This window comes from Fusarium oxysporum, chromosome II, assembly GCF_013085055.1.
Source record: "Fusarium oxysporum Fo47 chromosome II, complete sequence".
Lineage (NCBI taxonomy): Eukaryota > Fungi > Ascomycota > Sordariomycetes > Hypocreales > Nectriaceae > Fusarium > Fusarium oxysporum.
The window spans coordinates 60,895-75,655 of record NC_072841.1 but is presented as its reverse complement, the minus strand read 5'-3'; the positions used below and the strand labels follow the sequence as shown (position 1 = coordinate 75,655).

General features: G+C 44.9%; 4 protein-coding genes across 4 annotated transcripts; 2 read left to right on the top strand and 2 right to left on the bottom strand.

Moving 5' to 3' along the window:
- Positions 1-1,686: 1,686 nt before the first annotated feature.
- Positions 1,687-5,044, top strand: FOBCDRAFT_236214 (uncharacterized protein; the record flags this gene model as incomplete). Its single annotated transcript, XM_059610060.1, has 4 exons — positions 1,687-2,540; positions 2,626-3,518; positions 3,574-3,856; positions 3,919-5,044. The coding sequence occupies 4 exons, from the start codon at positions 1,687-1,689 to the stop codon at positions 5,042-5,044; spliced, it is 3,156 nt and encodes a 1,051-aa protein (XP_059463999.1).
- Positions 5,045-5,810: 766 nt separating this feature from the next.
- FOBCDRAFT_196041 (uncharacterized protein) lies at positions 5,811-7,148 on the bottom strand (the record flags this gene model as incomplete). Its single annotated transcript, XM_031172246.2, has 2 exons — positions 5,811-6,779; positions 6,840-7,148. 2 exons carry the CDS (start codon positions 7,146-7,148, stop codon positions 5,811-5,813), a joined length of 1,278 nt encoding a protein of 425 aa, XP_031049031.2.
- A 913-nt stretch (positions 7,149-8,061) lies between these two features.
- On the top strand, positions 8,062-9,703 carry FOBCDRAFT_153732 (succinyl-CoA synthetase-like protein). Its single transcript, XM_031172244.3, has 5 exons — positions 8,062-8,300; positions 8,354-8,370; positions 8,433-8,549; positions 8,615-8,993; positions 9,086-9,703. The coding sequence occupies exons 1-5, from the start codon at positions 8,138-8,140 to the stop codon at positions 9,505-9,507; spliced, it is 1,098 nt and encodes a 365-aa protein (XP_031049029.2). The 5' UTR covers positions 8,062-8,137; the 3' UTR covers positions 9,508-9,703.
- FOBCDRAFT_175379 (uncharacterized protein) lies at positions 9,704-11,290 on the bottom strand (the record flags this gene model as incomplete). Its single annotated transcript, XM_059608503.1, has 6 exons — positions 9,704-9,837; positions 9,886-10,007; positions 10,064-10,927; positions 10,993-11,065; positions 11,125-11,193; positions 11,228-11,290. The coding sequence occupies 6 exons, from the start codon at positions 11,288-11,290 to the stop codon at positions 9,751-9,753; spliced, it is 1,278 nt and encodes a 425-aa protein (XP_059463998.1). The 3' UTR covers positions 9,704-9,750.
- Between the last annotated feature and the right edge of the window lie 3,471 nt (positions 11,291-14,761).

The window sequence follows — 14,761 nt, the reverse complement described above, 5'->3', positions numbered from 1 at the left end:
GATGGATGATTTCACGGGGTTCGAGACAGCTGAGAAGTAGGTGTAACCCATTGGCTTCGCTATCCAGATTGAGAAATTGAGGCAAAAGCTGGTGTATATATGCCTCTGTCGATTGTTTAATATCTGCAATAAGCCTCCCCGTTATGCAAGAAAGGTCACTAGTGGCTATCTTTAAGTTAAACGTCGACGTTGATGCAGAAATGACAAGTGGAACTGACTGTCACAGAGCTACACTTCATTAGTAAACGAGATATGTAAAAGCAGCATCTAACAATAAGGGTATAGATTTATCCTCGCTTAAACTTTAAAGCACCAGCTGCGTAATTCGGTAACTGCCAGGTAGCGACGTTCATGTTAGCTTAGGTCAACATTTTCCGATGGCTTGTAAGCAAGCAGTCTTGATGATGTGTCAGGCGAAGCCACTTACGCTGACCAGCAACCCATAACCCAATCCTACACTATGAATGACAGGAGTGCATAATGAGAAACGCGCGGTGCAGCTTGTTTGTAATAAGATCCGTCACTACCGAAACACTGGCAATTGAAGAAGATTTCTTGGAGGGCTGCAGCACCTTACACTTTGTGTATGCCTCAATGGTGGAGAGATTGTTCAGACTAACCAGCCATCTCTGACTCTAAGTTGAACGATGCAGCTAAAACTCTCAGTATCATTCTTAAGCAAACATAGATTAGTAATTATCTTTTATCTTTGTCCCCTCTTTCTCTTTTTTTTTTTCCCAAGTTATTAGCAACCCTTGGTGCGGTAGAGGCGATTTTAGGCAACGCTAATTACAATTTCCTCACGAAATACGGTTATGTAGTTATAAATGCTTCGAACTTTTAGGTGTTAAGAAACAGCCTGCGGTAGCGCAGTATGAGTAGGTATGGGCTTATCGACTAACGTATAGTTACTCAGGTGACCCTTTGACGTCACGATGACGCAGCCGCCTCCCGCACCAATATTGGGCTCCTGCGCGTCTCGCCGATACTACCCTACAGTTAGCCTTACCGAAGTTGTTCTCGAGTGTGCGCCAAACATACCGAATCTATGCCTCCTACACGTACATTAATAAAGAAACTCTATCCTCAGATCTCGCTTTGTTGGGGGTGGAAAGTTCCATGCTCCTGGTGAACAGATTGACACTGCCTCCTCCTAGGCTAGTCACCCAGCCATGGAGGATTGGCGTTAAACAACACAAACAGGAAGTTACTTTCACCATTAGGAGATGTTGAATGACAGCATTGGCCAACACTATTCTACCGTCGACGTCTACATGGCATCGTCTTAAAATGGAATCTTGTGGGCCCGACCTACATCTCATCAGAATGACGAACTTTGATATTTATCAACTTGCTTGCGCGCCTATGCCGGCCTCACGGCTCCCAATACGAGCACCTAAATATCTCAACCCATGGCGAACCTACAAAAGCTAAGAAATGGGTCCCTGAGCCAGGCTCCGGAAGAACAGGAACCCGCCGCTGTCGAGGACGATGAGGAGGAACATCCGAGGCGAAAGCCCACCATATCGAAATACGTTATGGATAAGGTCTGGATAAATGCCGCCACGTTGGGCCTAATGTTCAAGTCAGAAGCCAATTTACCTTCTTCTTCTTCATCTATGCTTTCTGTACTAATGTATTCATGCTCTGCGCAGAGGTTCCATTCCTCCTATCATTGGCATATCGATGTACCAATCGACACAAATATCCTCTTACTTCACGACGACGGGCTATTTAATTCCGATAATTTCGGTCCTTGGCGTCGCGATCCTGCCGCGTGACAGATTTATTCAGAATCTCATCTTGGACCTCCTTGCGATCTGCGCTGGCTCGGCTATGTCTCTCCTCGTCCTCTGGTCCTCTGTCCAGGCACGTATTCATACCCCTTCTTCCACGTCCCAGACTACGACAGCAGCCCTACCGCCGTATAATTCGTCTCAGTCAGCCGTCTGCGCAGTATGGCTCTTCGCCAATATCTGGTTTGCGAACTTTATGCGGGCGAAGCTGCCTAGTTTCAGCCTGCCTGTGGTAATCTATAGCATCTTGATCAACAATAGCACAACTTCCGGGCCCAGGTTTGCCACGACTCAAGCAGTGGAGGCCTTCGTCAAAGAGCAGCTTCTAGCGATGCTATTTGGAATGGCCATAGCAACAGGGGTGTCGCTCTTCATCTTTCCTATTAGTAGTCGCATGATAGTGATCGGTCAGTTCAGAGGCTTCATTTGCCTACTAAGAAAGGTAGTCAGCCTACAAAAGGAATATCTGGCGACCTTAGCAAAAGACGACATTTTTGACAATGAAACGAGGAATGCCGAAGAGCGAGAATGCTGGCAGGAGAAGAAGAAGCGGAAGTCCAGGAGGGTGGAGAAGGAGAAGGAGAAGGAGAAGGATGAGGGTATGGCTGAGGCGAAAGCAGCCAAGCGTCTAGCAGATACAACTCATACAGCAAGAGTCTTGACGGGCAAGATCCATGATAATATGACATTTGCCAAGAGAGATATGGCTTGGGGAAAGCTTGACACGAAAGATCTCGGCGAGATGTTCACACTAATTCGAAACGTCGCGATTTCAATGCGAGTTTTCTATCCCTCAACTCTGGCTAGAAACTTGGCTGACTTGCAGTAGAGTGGCGATAAGTTCACTTGCAGATATTCTCCACCGGATCGCCGAACGTCGAAGGCGGAATGTCGTTAAGGAGACACTAGAGGAGAGCGCGGCAGAAGGAAATTGGGAGAAACAATTGTGGAATGATATGAAACAACTGCACACTCCATTCCAGACTTTTGTGGAAGCAATCGACCAAGGGCTTGAACATACTGGCATCTGCTTGGAAATTCTCCCGAAACCAAAGGTCACCAGGAAGTCAACAAGCATCGGATCGGATGATGTCGAGGCGCATGGAGATGCCGTAAACCCAGGTGACCAGTATTTTGGTAGCCTTGTGAATAAGAAAGTCCAAAAATTCAATTCGGAAAATGGAGATACCACTCAGGCCTGGGTTAGGGATGAAGCCAGCGACGCCATACCAAGGAACCAGGCGCAACTTTACGTGATCTTATACATACAACAGCTGATGCATGTGGCTGGGGACGCCCTCCAAGACCTCGTCGCCTTCGCAGATAAGAAAATCGAGGATGGCACAATGAAACACAAACGCTTAATCTTCCCAACCGAACGACGGCTATTGAAATGGTTGATGAGTGTCTTCAAAGGTCAGGACTCGAGCGTAAAGCAGAACCAGGATATCCTGGAGACGAATAATATTGATTACGGAGATAGCTTGAACCCTAAGAAGGACCTAGAGCATCTTCCTGCTACTAATATCTGGCAGCATTTGGGGAACTGGCTTCGTAGGATCCTGTTACTGTTAGGATCTAAGGAGTCTCACTTCGGCTTTCGAGTGGCCGCTGCTACGATGACAGTCGGTATCCTGGCATTCTTAGAGCAAACCCACCAATTCTTTCAGGATCAGAGGCTAGATTGGGCAATGATTACTATCGCTCTAGGGATGACGATTAGTAAGTCCCTGCGACCTTTTGTAGTTTGACTCGGATGGTTACTTACTCTCAATAGCTTCTGGCCAGTCGATTTTTGGCTTTTTCTGTCGAATCGGAGGCACATGTCTAGCTATGGTTTTCTCACTCATTATATGGTATGCCGTTGACCAGAAGACCCCTGGCGTTATTGTTCTCCTTTGGTTTTTCATCTTCATTGAGTATTACTTTTTTAAATTTCCCCGGTTTCTTACAGCCGTTATGATTACCATTATTACTCAAATTGTTATTATCGGTTACGAGTTACAGGTAAGACAGCTTGGCGAAGCGGTAGCAACCCAGTCTGGACAGCCATATTACCCGTGAGTCCTACCTGTCTTTCTCCTTTTATCTACGTCATCACAGGCTAATATAATAGGTAAAGAACCTATCTTCTGGCTCCGTATCGGCTCGCTGTTGTCGCATCGGGCAGTCTAATTGCGTTCTTCTGGACAATATTCCCTTCTCCTCTAACAGATCGGACATCGCTTCGACAGGATTTGTCCGCGACTATATACCTTCTCGCTCAATATTTCAGCGTCATACTTTCGACTGTGCAATCGCAGCTTGAAGGGACAGCAGGCGATATCGATTCAGAAACATCGCCTGCTTACCACCTTTCAAAAGCTCGGCGTAAGATTTTCGGCAAGGTTATGCGTCTCATGTCTTCTATCGAGTCTCACATCATGTGGCAGCGGTGGGAGCCCAACCTAGGCGGCCGTTTTCCCATTGACACATACCAAGAGATCATCAAGCGTAGCGGGCGTATTATGGGTTATCTAACGCTTATGAGCTATGCCCTAACACATCCGCCGCAAATACATAAGACGGAGGACCCCGACGATAGGCAAGCTAGTTCATCGGATGCCGCCGCAGATGCGCATGATAGTAGCTGGTGGCCGGCGATCACAGAGGCCTTCTCGGGAGTAGAAGCGACTAACCATACTTTCCTGTCGACATTGGCCTTATTGTCAAACTCAATTCTTGCAGGCCAGAGCTTGCCACCCTTCATGCTTCTTCCTCAACCTTACAAGATGATGCCGAGGCTGATTCAGCTGCGTAAAGACGACAGGGCCACCGAGTCAGATCCAGATGACAATCCATCGCTTCCCCATCGAGACTTCTCACGCGGACGCGGAAACCCGGGTTTGACTACCGTCGATTTGCGCCAGGAAGCCCAAGATCACGCCGTGGAGAAACGCACCAGACGCGACCCACAACCCCTGAGCAAACAAGCAGACGTGGCCTTCCCCGGAGATACCAAATCCTTGGATGCAGCCTTGGAGCAGTGTGGCTACGCAGAATTCGTCGCGATGCAGGTGTGTAGCACGCTTGTATGCGACGACCTTGAGGGGTTGGTGCGGGCGATGAGCGGCCTTGTAGGTGTCATGGATTTCAGTTTTGGCGCTGGCCAAGGAGGCAGGGATAGTAGAGCCAGCGAGATGGTTGAAAAGCCGCTGGCCCGGTGGAGGACTCAGCTTATCGCCGCAAGGAGTAAGAAGGCGGTTTAAGGCAAGGAGCACCTCTGCTAAGATTGAATTTATCAGACTAATTGGTATGCTTATTAAAATAAATAATATTATAACCCTAGTAGTTTTACAATATATACTTTATATATTTTTTTAATTATTATACCTCTTATTAAAATAAATTAATATTAAGATCTTATAATTATAAATAATTTATCATAATTAATATTAATTTTATCTTAATTATTATTAATCTTATAATAGCCTTATTAATTTTTAATATTATTTATTAATATATAAATTATATTTATTAATCCTTTTATAAAGCTTAGCTTAGTAATTATTAATAAGAGTTTTTTATATTAATAAGCTTAATATATATTACTTAATTATTAAAAGATTTAATACGTGACTTATTTAATATAATGCCTTAAATAATTTATAAATATAAACTTAATATAAGCTAGTTTTCCTATTTAAATTCTTAACTATTTTAAATAGCCTATTTTAAAAAATATTATAAATATTATACTTTTTAAACTAGCTATTATTAACTAAGACTTTATTTAAATTTTATTATAAGCCTTATTTAGAAATCATGATATTATATAAAGATATATATTAGGTATTATAAACTAGGCAATAGGGGGTAAAAGTACTTTAATTAGTAATAAATATAATAAGTTTAAGTTAACTTAACTTTAGGAATAAAATATATAAAATCAGGATTATAATATTTTTTACTTTTACTATAAATATATATATGCATTTTATAATATTAACTAACCTTTAAACGTATTTAAGCTAGCTAGGCTTGAACTCCGTAGGCGCTAAGCTCTACTCTGTAGATCTTGTCTCGGCCAGCAATATACAGCCAATTATCCTTCCATTGCATGTTAACCGCAACGTCGCCCTCCTCAATTTTGATAATACCAAGGTGCTTCCCAGTAAAGTCGAAAACAGTCACTCCCCCAGTGATTCCCCCGTACACTCTACCCTCACGATCTAGTTTAATACCGTCTGGAAACCCAGCATCAACATATGCAAAGACATCACCTCCCTTGACCGGCATTCCGTTTGACTGAGACAACTGGAACTCGTAGATTGTTCGTCCGCCTGCAGGGTTATCCGAAGAGTTACCGCGGTTGGTGACATACAGCTTGTCCTCTTCAAAGTTGAGTGCTACTCCGTTAGGATTCGTGAAGGGTCCCCCGCCAGCACCAGAAACCATCCTCAGATCATTCGAATTCATGTCCCATCGCCACAGGCCGTTAGCTAACTCTGGCTTGAGAGTGTCGTTGAAGTTGTCATAGCCGTAGTACCCGTCAGTGAAGTATGCCACGCCGTCTCGAGTGATGACCACGTCATTTGGACTGTTGAACCGGTGCCCATAAAAGTTGTTGAGAACGACCTCTGTCTTCAGGGTCAATGGATCCATACGGGTAATACCGCCAGGTACAGTGTAGTTGCCCTCTTGTGCCCAGTAAATACCGCCTTTATGATAATAAGCCCCGTTGGGTACGGTCAATTGAGGCGAGGGGTACACTTTTTCAGTCGTTGGTGGAGTGTTGTTTAGGTTCACACGCCATACCCATGGCATGGCATCGGCAGAAAAGCCAGTCTTGGGAGGATGTAGCTCTGCCATGAAGATGCAATTGCATTCTGGGGAGTAAACGGTGCCATCATGCACCATGCGCTTTGCAAAAGACGGGCCAGGCGGGAATTCGAAGATGGTTTCGACATTTTTCTTAACTGTATGGTCTTTGACGCCAAGCAACTATACACAACGTCGAAGGTAAGCCAATCTGACGTCCATAGACAAATTTCACTCTCTTACCTTGTACATGTCTTTGTTGAGCACAATGAACAATGCATCTTTAAGGGCCTTTTTCAGGCTTGTAGCATTTTGGCTTGCGTCCCCGTCGAGTACGTCGGTCTGCCACCATGTTGTTGTCACATTTCGATTGAAGTCTTTAGCTGGGAAGACGTTCCTGTATGCGCTCCTAACTTCGACGATAGACGGCCCTCGCAAAGGCAATGACTCATCACTGTTGAGTCCAGTCGTGGCGGCAGCTGGCCGAGCCGCAACCTGACTGCTCAGCAAGGCGATGGTGCAAAGGCCGGTACAGAGAGGAGATAAAAGCATACTGAAAGCTTTTTGAGGCAGGAGAAAAGAAAAGGCTTACTGAATGTTGCTCCTTCTGGGGAGATTCTCTGACAGGCCCAAGCTGTTAATAATGTTTATATACCTTCCAGCAACCTTCAATTTACCCCGCAGGTGCTATATACTTGATCTCCCTATGGTGAAGCTTATCAAACTACCTCCATAAAGCCAAGAAACAAACTTGGTGGAAATGCCGACATGGCCAACACCAGGTCGTCAAGTTGTTGTACACGGCATTGTCCGAAATTATAAGGGTCTCGGTATTGAACCCGAGGGCGCTGTTGAGCAGGTGACATGCCGCCTGCCACCTAAGGTAGGTAATATCAGGGTCGGGATGAATCCGAACATACCGAGCAATTAACTCTTGCTCGGCATCTGCCCCGCTATTATCTTGCCCCAAACTTGCTAGATCCCTTTGAGGACCAGAAGGCACCACCAAGGTATTTTTATGGGCCTGCCCTAGTATTGATTGGCTGCTGATTAATACGCCACAGCTACGAGCCTTAAGGTGGCAGAAGAGTAAGAGTTTAAGTTCTAATCTACATATTGCAGTATTTAAGATACATTAATCTATATTAGTTATATAGGTAAGGGGAGGCCCCCTTAATACTAGGCTATTAGTTAATTCCATTTATTTATAAATATTTTAATATAATTAGGGTTAGCAGTGAGGGCATGGGCTAAGAGGCGCTTGTATAAAAGAACCTTTCTTAGCTTACCATTAGTCCGGTTTGGCCTCAAGGTTGCATGCGGGGTAAGAAGCCGAGAGCCGTCTCACCAGTGCTTGAAAGCATACAAGATTGTTGCTTACCCGAAATCACATGACCAAAAGCTCCAGTTAAATCATCATGACCATCGGCAATGCCTTGCTCTTTCACTTCGGTCCTGTAACATACTGTACTGTAGCTAGCATAGACCACCACTGACCTTAATTGCGCCTCAATAAGACCATCCACCAGCTAACCTAAGCAATGGCAACTCGCCCAACATTGGCCGACGCTTGGCGACTATCTCGGACTCTCTTGCCTCATGGGAGCACCAAATATCTATCAACTTACATACCTAGGCATCAGGTCTACGACACCACCATTGCCAACTTGAACATTGGCAAGGATACTAGGGTGATCTACCAAGGTATGGAGTCAATTTGTGTGACAGACAAGTAAAGACTGACCGTTGGTCTCCAGGGTTTACTGGTAAAGCCGTATGTATTCTAGACCTTGTTCCCCCAGCCCATGAAGGCAACCGACTGAAATAATATAAAAGGCAACTCTTAATGCCAAAGATACCCTTGCATATGGAACTAATGTCGTTGGTGGTGTATCCCCAGGCAAAGGTGGCCAAGAGCATTTGGGTCTTCCTGTATTTAATACGGTCAGAGAGGTAAGTCTCCGACGCTGTACTCATCAAACATTGACAACGAGCGAAACTCATTAATCCTTCTATAGGCTATGGAACAGGTAAACCCCCATGCGACATCAGTCTTCGTACCAGCACAATTCGCCGCTGCTGCTATTATTGAAGCAATAGAGGCAGAAGTGCCTCTTGTGGTGACCGTGGCTGAGCACATACCTGTACATGACATACTGCGTGTCCATGATGTGCTAAAAACTCAATCTAAAACTCGCCTTGTTGGTCCCAACTGCCCCGGTATTATTGCTCCCGAGCAGTGCCGTATTGGCATTATGCCGTATAAGCAGTATAAGAAGGGCTCTATCGGTATAGTCTCGAAGAGCGGAACCCTAAGTTACGAAGCTGTGGGCTCAACATCGAAGGCGGGATTGGGTCAAAGCCTCGTTGTTGGTATGGGAGGAGATATGATGCCAGGTATGTCTAAGGTTATGATCATGATCTCGATTCTACCACCACCATGAACGAGGTTTTCTGGGTAAAGGGTCCTGCTCACATTCAGGCTATAGGGACAACACTTGTGGACGCCCTTAAGCTGTTCTTTAATCATCCAGGAACAGAGGGCATCATTGCTATTGGTGAGATTGGTGGGGAGGCAGAACTCAGAGCTGCTGAAGCCATTAAGGACTACAGGAGAATCACGAGAAATCCAAAGCCAATCATAGCGATGGTTGCTGGTAAGACAGCCCCTGAAGGTAGAACCATGGGCCACGCCGGTGCACTTCTGCAATCAGGTGATATATCTGCTGAAGCCAAGGCGAAGGCTTTGGCAGATAGTGGAGCCATTGTAGTACCACATCCTGGGGTCATGGGACAGATTATGAAGGAATTGCTTTCGTTATATACTAACAAAATCCCTGAAGGATCGGGTCAATTAGGTCCCGACATATCATTCCTTAATCTGGAACCGGAGCCACCAAGAGGGCACTAAGGGAATATACAAGCTGATTTGTAATCTGCAAATTCTACGAGGTTAGATAGTTGGTCTATACTGGCCATGGCTCCAGGTCTTGCTACTAAGCTGTCAGATTGGAAATGTTGCCAGACAGAGTATGGGTATTAAGTAGTTACACCCAATGATATATATGTTAATAATAGGAAGTTAGCTTTAAGAAACTTAGTTAAATACTTCCATGACATAGCAAAATACAGTTTATGTAAAACCAAGGCCAAGTTATAAGGACTTAGAAAGCTGGACAGCCTTCTTTGCTGCCTCTCCAAACTCAGATTCAACATGGAATCCAAGATCGGCATCCTCCAGCTAGTAGAATATTAGCAAAGAACCTGCAAGCAGATAATAAAAACAAACAATTTTCAATCCTTCAGGTGAATTGGTCCCCTGTAACCGAACAACAAGCGGCACACGCAATGGTCCGAGCTCTTTGGTAGCACCAATAATGGATTCAGCGATCATATCGCATTTAATAATGCCTGGAACATGTCAGCTCGCACAGATTTAGGGTTAAGATGTAGCAACTCTCCCTTACCTCCATAGATATTAACGAGAATTACCTTGACCCGAGTATCCCGAAGAATAATCTCAAATGCCTTTTGTATAGTGTTCTTCGTAGCCTGACCTCCTGCATCGAGAAAGTTCGCGCTTGCACCACCGTGATAGGCAATCGCGTCATTAGTAGCCATAGCAAGACCTGCACCATTGACTACATTGCCAATATTACCTTCCATCTTGATATATACCAGCCCATACGTTTGTGCCTCAATCTCCTCGGGAACCTCTGCTTGGATATCTCGCTGGGCGAACAGCTCGGGCTGCCGTCGCTGCGAAGCATCGTCAATCATAAATTTTGCGTCAAGACACTTGAAATTAGCTTCACCGGTACGAGCTAGAGGGTTAATCTCCAGAAGTGTGGCGTCTTTGCTCACAAAGAGGTCCCAAAGACGGGTCAGGATAGCTCCAAGTTTTTCTGCTTCGGCAGAATTCGCACCAACACCTGTACGGAGACGTTTCAGAAGATCTGGTGTGATGCCTTCAGCGTAGTCGAAGTGAAAGCTTCTCAAGCTACTGCTCTCGCCTTTTGCCGTTTCTTCAATGTCGACACCGCCACTTCTTGAGATAAGCACAACTGGGGAGTACCGTTCGCGATCCAGGGCTATGGCGAGATACCACTCCTCCTCGCATTCTTCGAACTCTGCCACCAGCACCTTTTCGACAAGGATCCCTTCTCCTGAAGTCTGCTTGGTTTTGAGGCGATGTCCCAACATCTGAGAGGATATCTGCTCGCCTTCTTCCGGGAGCTCTGCGATTCTAACACCGCCGTAGAATCCAGTGTCGAATGTTCCTTTGCCTCTGCCGCCCTTGAGAATTTGAGATTTGATGACGCATTTTCCACCTGCAAGACTGGTAGTCAGCATACCAGATTGGTTGATACCATGAAAAGAAAGGAGATAACTTTACCATATTGACGCATGATCTCCCGCACCTCGGCAGCCGTGGTTGCTACTTTTCCATTCTGCACTGGGATGCCGAACTTAGTAGATCAGCCTTTTTATCGCATACCTTTCTAGACAGGGAATGTCATAAACTTACCTCTCTCAACAGTTGTTTAGATTGATGCTCTTGCAGACTAAGACCTCGACGCTGATGTTTCATAGGGAACTGAGGAAGGTCAGCGAATTACAGAATAGCTTACATTACTGCCATGGATTCTCACTTTGGGCTGCCAAAGCTTTCGTGTAATGTGTCGTGTTGCCATTGTGAGAAAGAATGAGAATGTGGTTGAGACAGGTCTCAGTAAATCAATTCCGCGAGCGACACGAATGATGTAACGAGAAGTGACCTTGCGGAAGTTTATGCCTCAAGAGGTTCAAGTCGCCATTACTCATGAATGACGCGGGCGGACGGAGGAAAGTCTTGTGGCTTGCAAAACCTCCAACAGCGGATAAATCGTGGATAACATAAAAGGCTACAGTAGCCCGTCGGCTATACCGGCTCTCAACTGCTCACCCCCGCAAACGTAAAAATAGCCCAACCGATTAGTTTACTATTAGAGCACGAGCATTTCGGCTTTTACTGGCTTGTGCTAATTGGTTGAACTAATGTTATTCGGTTATTATTTATGCTTCTTTGTAAGAGTTCACTTATATTAGATCGATGCATGCGTTTTCGATCCATTGGGTTCAGTCATATTAAACTATTTACATGTTTTCATCGCCATGTCTTACCACATTATTCACCATGAGACGAGATTCTCTCACTGTCCTGCCACATTCATGGAGCATTGAATTACTGCTGTTTTGCCTAGCCGTACCCTGGAATATTGGCTGCTTCCTAACGCCAGGCTTCAAATTTTTATAACTCCCAGCTCGGGCCAGTATCCGTTTCGCTGGCGCATCAGAACTCTTTCGTAAGAAACAGTGAACAATATCTTAGGCATTACTAGCCATTAACAAAGGGTGCGAAGGGAATGGACTGTAGCACAAAAGTACAGGCAAGGCAGAAATAACAGGTTAGAACGATCTCGATATAGGTATTATTTGCAATAAAAACAAAGTCAAGATATCTTGGCTGTACTATGGAATTTTTGCCCTATCAAGACGAAGAGTTAAATGTAAAAAAACTCGTATTATACTTTGGTATATCTGTAGGAAGATACGGCTAAATTTTAGGATTTACTACATCAGAAGTATTAAGTAAGGGCGGGAATACTTCCTATTAAGTTATTATAACATATTTCATGCCTTAGAGCACTGATAATAATTAAAATTTAAGAAATATCTATCTTTATAGGTCGTGTTTAATCTATAAATAAAAGAAATATATCAAAGGCTAAAGAGGATAAGGAAAGGGTAGTTTATAGGAATGGAGTTTTATATGTAATTGGAAATGCTAGATATCTAAGAAGGTTAATGTAGTAAATGCTTGGAATACTTAGCACTTTGCATATATAGCTATAATAGAGTTTGGAATGAAAATTATTATTAATAGTAAAGATGCGGCGTTCCCTTCTCTAGCTTTGTACCTAAGTAACCAAAAGGCATTAAGCTAAAGTCCTGTAGGTTAGTGGTAGTTTAAAGCCGGGCCGCCAGGAACGGTAATCTGCATCTTAACTCTGACGCTCTGTAATATGGTCCGTAGGTCAAAGCAAGAACTGGAGGCTTATGACCTCCTCCGAGTTAACCAAGATTCTGAAAATAAGATCAGTGACATGCATTCATCTTGTTCACGGGTCTAGTGGATGAAGCAACTAATTGCACAGACGCATCAGGGGGGCCACTGAAGAGAAACGCCACTTACTGAAAGCCTCACTAGGGGGCTGAAGTTGTGAAGCGTTTCGTGCCAGTAGGCTCAAGAAACAATGCGATACTTCTACTTTATATTCGAGGCGTCCACACCACTACCCACTATTGTAATCTCACCTAATCTACAAGCAGAACTGAACGAACTTTACCGTGTCGCGCAGGCGGGCAGCATTGCTTTGACCTGTATTACGTATTTGCGCCACATAATATCTCTCCGTTGCTGGACGGCGTCTAAACCTGTACAAGCATCAGGTATTCGGATTAGCTTCGATAGTTCGATGAACCAGCCTATAGAGTAGCGGTGTGTCAGTTACGCATAAAAGTAAGAACAAAGAACCTTGCAGCCTGGAATGGGTGACATGCTGCCGTAAAGGGAAAGACTGCACCAGAATCATGGTTGTTCAGCTAGGCCCCATTCCAGCGCAACTCCTGCTCAGACTCACGTATTAATAGCGATATTTTCTTGGCATAAATTATGTGACCCGATAAGAATGGCTAACTCCCACTTTGTAGCAGTGAAATATTTCAGCCCGCATTGCGTCGACTCTGCCACGTTTTATATATGCGAAGGTTGCAATAACGAATTCATCGGATATTATCCGACCAAACCCTGCCGCGATAGCAGCGGCATCTGTCCCGATGGCCACCTGCAGATAGCCAGCTTCGCCGCTGACAAATCTGACGAGACAAAAACGGAGCTGTGATAATACTCGAGGGTCAAGTGTCTAGTAGGTTTGCCCAGACACCGACCCGTCCTTTATGGGATGCTGCGATATAAGCCCCTGCGGTGAGGGTTGCTCGAGGACGAACCTCCTACCAGCTGCCCTATCGAAGAATAAAGAGAACTGGCAAGCATCCTTGACCTGGAGGGTTTTACCTCCACTATATCGGCAAGCGCGGCTACAAATACAGCATCTTCGAGCTTACCGAGCAGTGACGACAGCGGTGGCTTAGGCACTGGAGCTCTTGGGGTGTCCTGTCTACCTCATCCATCTCGTATACGGTCATCATGTGCATGGGCAAGAAGGGCTGGTCGTAGCTCCCACGAAAGGTTGAGTTTATGTTCGAAAAGGTGTTTGGTGAAAATAGTTAATTAGACCTTGCTAGCGGTGGAGAGGGTTTTTGTGTTGATCGATGGAGAAGCCACCAGAATAGGGGGGGACGACAGTACTTGTTGACTGGAAATATTCTGGGCTGCGCGTAAGTAACGTCTCCCCTTACACGAGATATGACAAAGAAACACTTGCGGCCGTTATAAACTATGGGCGACTGATTTGGATCAGACGCTGCAGGAATTCGCGAGATCGAACCTTTTCATCGGTTTGTTTACGCTTCCGCTGACGCCTCCAACAGATACAGATCAAGAGACTTTTGAGAATCAGGAATACAGCAGCAGATCCAACAGCAATGCCTACTATAGCTCAGTGCAGACCCTTTGGAGACCTTTAGGATCAGAACCGGAGTCCTGATATGGACCAAACACCACCTCAGAACCAGAACCAAGAGGATGTTAGGTGTTAACTAAGTGCGAGACGAGCACAGGATGTGACACATATATGGCTGAGCTATTAAATGCAAAGTTACAACAGTACTAATCACTTATTCAGTATTGCACTACAATATTATTATAAATAATCATGTTGAAAAACCTCATATTTACTGTTTGCGTCCGCAAATAACTGATCAGAGCAGCAGTACCCAGCCTTTCTCCTCTTCTGAGACTTCGTTGCATTGACAGCGTGGCGGATTACGTCACCGTTCCCGACGAACCTTTCGACTTAAGTGGGATTATCTGATTGTTTGGCATTTCGAAAGATCAACTAATGCATCCTGTCAGCACTCATATACGAAGCTAACCTCAGATTTGTCATGGATCACGTTAGAAGTCCACTACAAGTCCGCTACTACTATTATTAAGTTCTACA

Coding starts and splice junctions, on each gene's coding strand:
- FOBCDRAFT_153732 (XM_031172244.3), top strand. CDS start 8,138: ATGGCAACTCGCCCAACATTGGCCGACGCTTGGCGACTATCTCGGACT. Junction 8,550..8,614: donor TATTTAATACGGTCAGAGAG/GTAAGTCTCCGA, acceptor ATCCTTCTATAG/GCTATGGAACAGGTAAACCC. Junction 8,994..9,085: donor GGGAGGAGATATGATGCCAG/GTATGTCTAAGG, acceptor TTCAGGCTATAG/GGACAACACTTGTGGACGCC.